This window comes from Oncorhynchus keta, unplaced genomic scaffold, assembly GCF_023373465.1.
Source record: "Oncorhynchus keta strain PuntledgeMale-10-30-2019 unplaced genomic scaffold, Oket_V2 Un_contig_15453_pilon_pilon, whole genome shotgun sequence".
Taxonomy (NCBI): domain Eukaryota; kingdom Metazoa; phylum Chordata; class Actinopteri; order Salmoniformes; family Salmonidae; genus Oncorhynchus; species Oncorhynchus keta.
The window spans coordinates 27,501-37,500 of NW_026279323.1; the positions used below are offsets into that span (position 1 = coordinate 27,501).

Consider the following 10,000-nt stretch of genomic DNA (forward strand, 5'->3'; position numbering starts at 1 on the left):
CAGTGCCTGGCCGGACATAGATTGCCGGTGTTCAGGTATGGTGGATTGGAACCCCAGAGGACATGACCAGTCCTGTTCTACTGTTCTACAACGTAACATTAACCCTGTCACTGAGACAGTCCTGTTCTACTGTTCTACAACGTAACATTAACCCTGTCACTGAGACAGTCCTGTTCTACTGTTCTACAACGTAACAATAACCCTGTCACTGAGACAGTCCTGTTCTACTGTTCTACAACGTAACATTAACCCTGTCACTGAGACAGTCCTGTTCTACTGTTCTACAACGTAACATTAACCCTGTCACTGAGACAGTCCTGTTCTACTGTTCTACAACGTAACATTAACCCTGTCACTGAGACAGTCCTGTTCTACTGTTCTACAACATAACATTAACCCTGTCACTGAGACAGTCCTGTTCTACTGTTCTACAACGTAACATTAACCCTGTCACTGAGACAGTCCTGTTCTACTGTTCTACAACGTAACATTAACCCTGTCACTGAGACAGTCCTGTTCTACTGTTCTACAACATAACATTAACCCTGTCACTGAGACAGTCCTGTTCTACTGTTCTACAACGTAACATTAACCCTGTCACTGAGACAGTCCTGTTCTACTGTTCTACAACGTAACATTAACCCTGTCACTGAGACAGTCCTGTTCTACTGTTCTACAACGTAACATTAACCCTGTCACTGAGACAGTCCTGTTCTACTGTTCTACAACGTAACATTAACCCTGTCACTGAGACAGTCCTGTTCTACTGTTCTACAACGTAACATTAACCCTGTCACTGAGACAGTCCTGTTCTACTGTTCTACAACGTAACATTAACCCTGTCACTGAGACAGTCCTGTTCTACTGTTCTACAACGTAACATTAACCCTGTCACTGAGACAGTCCTGTTCTACTGTTCTACAACGTAACATTAACCCTGTCACTGAGACAGTCCTGTTCTACTGTTCTACAACGTAACATTAACCCTGTCACTGAGACAGTCCTGTTCTACTGTTCTACAACGTAACATTAACCCTGTCACTGAGACATTCCTGTTCTACTGTTCTACAACGTAACATTAACCCTGTCACTGAGACAGTCCTGTTCTACTGTTCTACAACGTAACATTAACCCTGTCACTGAGACAGTCCTGTTCTACTGTTCTACAACGTAACATTAACCCTGTCACTGAGACAGTCCTGTTCTACTGTTATACAACGTAACATTAACCCTGTCACTGAGACAGTCCTGTTCTACTGTTCTACAACGTAACATTAACCCTGTCACTGAGACAGTCCTGTTCTACTGTTCTACAACGTAACATTAACCCTGTCACTGAGACAGTCCTGTTCTACTGTTCTACAACGTAACATTAACCCTGTCACTGAGACAGTCCTGTTCTACTGTTCTACAACGTAACATTAACCCTGTCACTGAGACAGTCCTGTTCTACTGTTCTACAACGTAACATTAACCCTGTCACTGAGACAGTCCTGTTCTACAACGTAACATTAACCCTGTCACTGAGACAGTCCTGTTCTACAATGTAACATTAACCCTGTCACTGAGACAGTCCTGTTCTACTGTTCTACAACGTAACAATAACCCTGTCACTGAGACAGTCCTGTTCTACAACGTAACATTAACCCTGTCACTGAGACAGTCCTGTTCTACAACGTAACATTAACCCTGTCACTGAGACAGTCCTGTTCTACTGTTCTACAACGTAACATTAACCCTGTCACTGAGACAGTCCTGTTCTACTGTTCTACAACGTAACATTAACCCTGTCACTGAGACAGTCCTGTTCTACTGTTCTACAACGTAACATTAACCCTGTCACTGAGACAGTCCTGTTCTACAACGTAACATTAACCCTGTCACTGAGACAGTCCTGTTCTACTGTTCTACAACGTAACATTAACCCTGTCACTGAGACAGTCCTGTTCTACAACGTAACATTAACCCTGTCACTGAGACAACTGTTCTACAACGTAACATTAACCCTGTCACTGAGACAGTCCTGTTCTACAACGTGTTAACCCTGTCACTGAGACAGTCCTGTCCTGTTCTACAACGTAACATTAACCCTGTCACTGACAATCCTGATAAGTCCTGTTCTACTGTTCTGAAACGTAACATTAACCCTGTCACTGAGACAGTCCTGTTCTACAACATAAGATTAAGACAGTGGATAGAAACAGAGACTACATGATGAGTTGAAGACAGTTCTACAACGACTAATATTAGATGAAGACAGTGGTAGAAACAGTCATGATGAGATGAAGACAGTGGGTAGAAACAGAACCCTGTCACTGAGACAGTCCTGAAACAGAGACTACATGATGAGATAAAGACAGTGGGTAGAAACAGACTACATGATGAGATGAAGACATTAACCCTGTCACTGAGACAGTCCTGTGAGATGAAGACAGTGGTATTAACCATGATGAGATGAAGACAGTGGTGAAACAGAGACTACATGATGAGATGAAACATTAACCCTGTCATGATGAGACAGTCCTGTTCTAGAAACAGAGACTACATGATGAGATGAAGACAGTGGATAGAAACAGAGACTCATGATGAGATGAAGACAGTGGATAGAAACATTAACCATGATGAGATAAAGACACTGAGACTACATGATGAGATAAAGACAGTGGACACAGAACCATGATGAGATGAAGACAGTGGATAGAAACAGAGACTACATGATGAGATGAAGACAGTGGATAGAAACAGAGACTACATGATGAGATGAAGACCCTGTCATGAGACAGTCCTGTTCTACATGATGAGATGAAGACAGTGGGTCAGAAACAGAGACTACATGATGAGATAGACAGTGGTCACATGATGAGATAAAGACAGTGGATAGAAACAGAGACTACATGATGAGATGAAGACTAGAAACAACATGATGAGATAGACAGTGGATAGAAACAGAGACTACATGATGAGATAAAGACAGTGGGTAGAAACAGAACTACATGATGAGACAGTCTACATGATGAGATGTGGGTAGAAACAGAGACTACATGATGAGATGAAGACAGTGGATAACTACATGATGAGATGAAGACAGTGGATAGAAACAGAGACTACATGATGAGATAAAGACAGTGGGTAGAAACAGAGACTACATGATGAGATGAAGACAGTGGGTAGAAACAGAGACTACATGATGAGATGAAGACAGTGGTAGAAACAGAGACTACATGATGAGATAAAGACAGTGGTAGAAACAGAGACTACATGATGAGATGAAGACAGTGGTAGAAACAGAGACTACATGATGAGATGAAGACAGTGGATAGAAACAGAGACTACATGATGAGATAAAGACAGTGGGTAGAAACAGAGACTACATGATGAGATAAAGACAGTGGGTAGAAACAGAGACTACATGATGAGATGAAGACAGTGGTAGAAACAGAGACTACATGATGAGATAAAGACAGTGGGTAGAAACAGAGACTACATGATGAGATGAAGACAGTGGGTAGAAACAGAGACTACATGATGAGATGAAGACAGTGGGTAGAAACAGAGACTACATGATGAGATAAAGACAGTGGATAGAAACAGAGACTACATGATGAGATGAAGACAGTGGGTAGAAACAGAGACTACATGATGAGATAAAGACAGTGGTAGAAACAGACTACATGATGAGATAAAGACAGTGGATAGAAACAGAGACTACATGATGAGATGAAGACAGTGGATAGAAACAGAGACTACATGATGAGATAAAGACAGTGGATAGAAACAGAGACTACATGATGAGATAAAGACAGTGGATAGAAACAGAGACTACATGATGAGATGAAGACAGTGGGTAGAAACAGAGACTACATGATGAGATGAAGACAGTGGGTAGAAACAGAGACTACATGATGAGATGAAGACAGTGGGTAGAAACAGAGACTACATGATGAGATAAAGACAGTGGTAGAAACAGAGACTACATGATGAGATAAAGACAGTGGGTAGAAACAGAGACTACATGATGAGATGAAGACAGTGGGTAGAAACAGAGACTACATGATGAGATGAAGACAGTGGATAGAAACAGAGACTACATGATGAGATGAAGACAGTGGGTAGAAACAGAGACTACATGATGAGATAAAGACAGTGGATAGAAACAGAGACTACATGATGAGATGAAGACAGTGGGTAGAAACAGAGACTACATGATGAGATGAAGACAGTGGGTAGAAACAGAGACTACATGATGAGATGAAGACAGTGGTAGAAACAGAGACTACATGATGAGATGAAGACAGTGGGTAGAAACAGAGACTACATGATGAGATGAAGACAGTGGGTAGAAACAGAGACTACATGATGAGATGAAGACAGTGGGTAGAAACAGAGACTACATGATGAGATGAAGACAGTGGGTAGAAACAGAGACTACATGATGAGATGAAGACAGTGGTAGAAACAGAGACTACATGATGAGATAAAGACAGTGGGTAGAAACAGAGACTACATGATGAGATGAAGACAGTGGGTAGAAACAGAGACTACATGATGAGATGAAGACAGTGGTAGAAACAGAGACTACATGATGAGATAAAGACAGTGGATAGAAACAGAGACTACATGATGAGATGAAGACAGTGGATAGAAACAGAGACTACATGATGAGATGAAGACAGTGGTAGAAACAGAGACTACATGATGAGATAAAGACAGTGGATAGAAACAGAGACTACATGATGAGATAAAGACAGTGGATAGAAACAGAGACTACATGATGAGATAAAGACAGTGGATAGAAACAGAGACTACATGATGAGATAAAGACAGTGGATAGAAACAGAGACTACATGATGAGATAAAGACAGTGGGTAGAAACAGAGACTACATGATGAGATAAAGACAGTGGATAGAAACAGAGACTACATGATGAGATAAAGACAGTGGATAGAAACAGAGACTACATGATGAGATAAAGACAGTGGATAGAAACAGAGACTACATGATGAGATAAAGACAGTGGATAGAAACAGAGACTACATGATGAGATAAAGACAGTGGGTAGAAACAGAGACTACATGATGAGATGAAGACAGTGGATAGAAACAGAGACTACATGATGAGATGAAGATAGAAACAGAGACTACATATTGAGATGAAGACAGTGGGTAGAAACAGAGACTACATGATGAGATGAAGACAGTGGGTAGAAACAGAGACTACATGATGAGATAAAGACAGTGGGTAGAAACAGAGACTACATGATGAGATGAAGACAGTGGGTAGAAACAGAGACTACATGATGAGATGAAGACAGTGGATAGAAACAGAGACTACATGATGAGATAAAGACAGTGGGTAGAAACAGAGACTACATGATGAGATGAAGACAGTGGGTAGAAACAGAGACTACATGATGAGATGAAGACAGTGGGTAGAAACAGAGACTACATGATGAGAGAGACAGTGGGTAGAAACAGAGACTACATATTGAGATGAAGACAGTGGGTAGAAACAGAGACTACATGATGAGATGAAGACAGTGGGTAGAAACAGAGACTACATGATGAGATAAAGACAGTGGGTAGAAACAGAGACTACATGATGAGATGAAGACAGTGGGTAGAAACAGAGACTACATGATGAGATGAAGACAGTGGGTAGAAACAGAGACTACATGATGAGATAAAGACAGTGGTAGAAACAGAGACTACATGATGAGATGAAGACAGTGGGTAGAAACAGAGACTACATGATGAGATGAAGACAGTAGAAACAGAGACTACATGATGAGAGAAACAGTGGGTAGAGACTACATGATGAGATGAAGACAGTGGATAGAAACAGAGACTACATGATGAGATGAAGACAGTGGTAGAAACAGAGACTACATGATGAGATGAAGACAGTGGGTAGAAACAGACTACATGATGAGATGAAGACAGTGGGTAGAAACAGAGACTACATGATGAGATGAAGACAGTGGGTAGAAACAGACTACATGATGAGATAAAGACAGTGGATAGAAACAGAGACTACATGATGAGATAAAGACAGTGGGTAGAAACAGAGACTACATGATGAGATAAAGACAGTGGTAGAAACAGAGACTACATGATGAGATGAAGATGACATGATGAGATGAAGACAGTGGGTAGAAACAGAGACTACATGATGAGATGAAGACAGTGGGTAGAAACAGACTACATGATGAGAGAAGACAGAAACAGACTACATGATGAGATGAAGACAGTGGATAGAAACAGAGACTACATGATGAGATGAAGACAGTGGTAGAAACAGAGACTACATGATGAGATAAAGACAGTGGATAGAAACAGAGACTACATGATGAGATAAAGACAGTGGGTAGAAACAGAGACTACATGATGAGATAAAGACAGTGGGTAGAAACAGAGACTACATGATGAGATGAAGACAGTGGGTAGAAACAGAGACTACATGATGAGATAAAGACAGTGGGTAGAAACAGAGACTACATGATGAGATAAAGACAGTGGGTAGAAACAGAGACTACATGATGAGATAAAGACAGTGGTAGAAACAGAGACTACATGATGAGATAAAGACAGTGGGTAGAAACAGAGACTACATGATGAGATGAAGACAGTGGGTAGAAACAGAGACTACATGATGAGATAAAGACAGTGGGTAGAAACAGAGACTACATGATGAGATAAAGACATAGAAACAGAGACTACATGATGAGATAAAGACAGTGGGTAGAAACAGAGACTACATGATGAGATGAAGACAGTGGATAGAAACAGAGACTACATGATGAGGAAGACAGTGGGTAGAAACAGAGACTACATGGAGATAAAGACAGTGGGTAGAAACAGAGACTACATGATGAGATGAAGACAGTGGGTAGAAACAGAGACTACATGATGAGATAAAGACAGTGGTAGAAACAGAGACTACATGATGAGATAAAGACAGTGGGTAGAAACAGAGACTACATGATGAGATGAAGACAGTGGATAGAAACAGAGACTACATGATGAGATGAAGACAGTGGGTAGAAACAGAGACTACATGATGAGATGAAGACAGTGGGTAGAAACAGAGACTACATGATGAGATGAAGACAGTGGTAGAAACAGAGACTACATGATGAGATAAAGACAGTGGTAGAAACAGAGACTACATGATGAGATGAAGACAGTGGGTAGAAACAGAGACTACATGATGAGATGAAGACAGTGGGTAGAAACAGAGACTACATGATCTTCCTGTTATGCTGTTACCTGTCACCTTGATACCCTGATACTCTGTTCAGCCATATTTCAGTGAACAATTACTGTCTGGTTTGTTCCCTAGTTATAGCATGCATCCCAAATGGTAACCTATTCCCTACACAGTGCACTACTATTGGCCAGAGCCACAGGACCCTATACCCTACATAGTGCACTACTATTGGCCAGAGCCACAGGACCCTATTCTCTCCCTCTCCCTCTCCCAGTCTCTCACTATACTGTCTTCTTCCCCCCTCTCTAGGAGATAGATGGCTTGGAGGTGATTGGCTCAGGCCAGCCCTTCACCTCTGTCACTGTGAAGCAGAGCCCCCTATTGGAGGAGGAGGAGAGGGAGGAGCTTAGGGAGGTGGAGCAGAAGGAAAACCAGTAAGAAATCCCCCCCATCCTAATTCACTAACAAACCGTTTTTCTAGTGGCTCATTAATTGTGATCATATCCTCATGTTGGTTCCATTGTAGCGTTGCCGATAGTGACCGTGTGTATTGATTCTGATGATATCCTCATGTTGGTTCCATTGTAGCGTTGCCGATAGTGACCGTGTGTATTGATTCTGATGATATCCTCATGTTGGTTCCATTGTAGCGTTGCCGATAGTGACCGTGTGTATTGATTCTGATGATATCCTCATGTTGGTCCATTGTAGCGTTCCGATAGTGACCGTTGTATTGATTCTGATGATATCCTCATGTTGGTTCCAAGCGTTGCCGATAGTGACCGTGTGTATTGATTCTGATGATATCCTCATGTTGATTCCATTGTAGCGTTGCCGATAGTGACCGTGTGTATTGATTCTGATGATATCCTCATGTTGGTCCATTTCAGCGTTGCTGATAGTGACCGTGTGTATTGATTCTGGGGGCGGCAGGTAGCCTAGTGGTTAGAGAGCGTTGTGCCAGTAACCTAAAAGCTTCCTGGATCAAATCCCAGAGCTGACAAGGTAAAAATCGTTCCTGAACAAGGCAGTTAACCCACTGTTCCCCGGTAGGCCGTCATTGTAAATAAGAATTTGTTCTTAACTGACTTGCCCAGTTAAATAAAGGTTAAATAAAATAAAATAAGTACAAAATATTGGTCCATTGGCCAATAGTGACTGAGTGTACATCCCAAATTGAATGCCCTATAAAGTCCTAGTGCACTACTTTCGACCAGAGGGCACCTAATTCACTCTGTAGGGCCCATAGGGGCCTCTGTTAAAAAGTAATAGGATGGCATTTGAGACATGACCTGTCCCTCTGTCTGTTCCCAGTGACCCCCTGTCGCAGTTTGATGATGTCATGCTGGACGCGGTGCTGGTGCCTGCCCTGAGGTTCTGTGGGCAGCCCGCCCGTTGGACAGGCAACTCCACCTCTCACAAGGTACACACACACACACACACACACACACACACACACACACACACACACACACACACACACACACTGTTAAACTGTGGAGCCACCACGTATAGAGGTACACACACACACTGTTAAACCTGTGGAGCCACCATGTATAGAGGTACACACACACACAGTTAAACCTGTGGAGCCACCACGTATAGAGGTACACACACACACACTGTTAAACCTGTGGAGCCACCACGTATAGAGTACACACACACACACAGTTAAACCTGTGGAGCCACCACATAGGTACACACACACACACTGTTAAACCTGTGGAGCCACCACACACACACACTGTTAAACCTGTGGAGCCACCACGTATAGAGGTACACACACACACTGTTAAACCTGTGGAGCCACCACTGTTAAACCTGTGGAGCCACCACGTATAGAGGTACACACACACACACTGTTAAACCTGTGGAGCCACCACGTATAGAGGTACACACACACACACTGTTAAACCTGTGGAGCCACCACGTATAGAGGTACACACACACACACTGTTAAACCTGTGGAGCCACCACGTATAGAGGTACACACACACACACTGTTAAACCTGTGGAGCCACCACGTATAGAGGTACACACACACACACTGTTAAACCTGTGGAGCCACCACGTATAGAGGTACAACACACTTTTCCACACTGTTAAACCTGTGGAGCCACCACGTATAGAGGTACACACACACACCTAAACCTGTGGAGCCACCACGTCTGTACACACACACACTGTTAAACCTGTGGAGCCACCACGTATAGAGGTCTCCCCACACTGTTAAACCTGTGGAGCCACCACGTATAGAGGTACACACACACTGTTAAACCTGTGGAGCCAACACACACACTGTTAAACCTGTGGAGCCACCACGTATAGAGGTACCCCATCACACTGTTAAACCTGTGGAGCCACCACGTATAGAGGTACACACACACACTGTTAAACCTGTGGAGCCACCACGTATAGAGGTACACACACACACTGTTAAACCTGTGGAGCCACCACGTATAGAGGTACACACACACACTGTTAAACCTGTGGAGCCACCTCGTATAGAGGTACACACACACACACTGTTAAACCTGTGGAGCCACCCTCAGGTCACACACACACTGTTAAACCTGTGGAGCCACCCTCCACACACACTGTTAAACCTGTGGAGCCACCCGTATCATCACACTCACACTGTAAACCTGTGGAGCCACCACGTATAGAGGTACACACACACCATCACTGTTAAACCTGTGGAGCCACCACGTATAGAGGGTCCTGTGGAGCCCTCCCCACACACTGTTAAACCTGTGGAGCCACCACGTATAGAGGTACACACACACACTGTTAA

The 10,000-nt window shown here is 43.0% G+C and overlaps 1 protein-coding gene across 1 annotated transcript in view; it reads left to right on the forward strand.

Moving 5' to 3' along the window:
• Positions 1–10,000, forward strand: part of LOC127918985 (MYCBP-associated protein-like) — a 29,951-nt gene that overhangs the window by 15,372 nt on the left and 4,579 nt on the right. Inside the window, exons 9-10 of the mRNA XM_052502310.1 lie at positions 7,516–7,640; positions 8,521–8,629. Of these exons, the coding sequence (XP_052358270.1) occupies positions 7,516–7,640; positions 8,521–8,629 (234 nt within the window). The remainder of the gene's footprint in view (positions 1–7,515; positions 7,641–8,520; positions 8,630–10,000) is intronic.